This window comes from Numida meleagris, chromosome 21 (genome assembly GCF_002078875.1).
Source record: "Numida meleagris isolate 19003 breed g44 Domestic line chromosome 21, NumMel1.0, whole genome shotgun sequence".
Lineage (NCBI taxonomy): Eukaryota > Metazoa > Chordata > Aves > Galliformes > Numididae > Numida > Numida meleagris.
The window spans coordinates 3,442,063-3,442,638 of NC_034429.1; the positions used below are offsets into that span (position 1 = coordinate 3,442,063).

Sequence of the window (576 nt, forward strand, 5' to 3'; positions counted from 1 at the left end):
TGGGTTTGGGGTCAGGATTTACCCTCGGCCTTTGGGGTTGGGGTTCTGGGCTTTGGTGTCAGGGCTGATTTGGGGTTTGGGTCAGGGTTCTGGGGTTTGGGGTCAACGCTGCTTTGGAATCAGGGCACATCTTGGGATTTGGGGTCACGGTGTGCCCTCTGTTTTTGGGGGTCACTCCTGATTTGGGGTCAGGGTTGATTTGGGTTTGGGATCAGGATTTACCCTCGGCCTTTGGGGTCGGGGCTCCGGGCTTTGGGCCGATGCCGACGCGGGCTCGGGGCTCTGCCCCCCGCTTTCTCCCCTTGTCAGATCCGGAACCTGAACTCGGGGTTCTCGGCGCTGAAGGCGCTGGTGCCGCTGGTGCCGCGCGACCGCAAACCCAGCAAGGCCGACACGCTGCGCGCTGCTGCCGAGTACATCCGCCTGCTGCGGGGCGTGCTGCGGGACGCGGGGGGGCTGCAGGTACCCCCACCCCAAAATCCCACGCGGGGAGGGCGGGGGTCTTAAAAGGGAGAAGTGTTGGGGGCTGCGTTGTGCCCCTCGAATGACCTCGCTCTGATTTGGGATTTTTTTTTT

General features: G+C 62.7%; 1 protein-coding gene across 1 annotated transcript in view; it reads left to right on the plus strand.

The window, feature by feature from the left end:
* Positions 1–543, plus strand: part of FIGLA (folliculogenesis specific bHLH transcription factor) — a 10,033-nt gene extending 9,490 nt beyond the window's left edge. Inside the window, exon 2 of the mRNA XM_021375074.1 lies at positions 310–543. Within this exon, the coding sequence (XP_021230749.1) occupies positions 310–507 (198 nt within the window). The 3' untranslated portion in view covers positions 508–543. The remainder of the gene's footprint in view (positions 1–309) is intronic.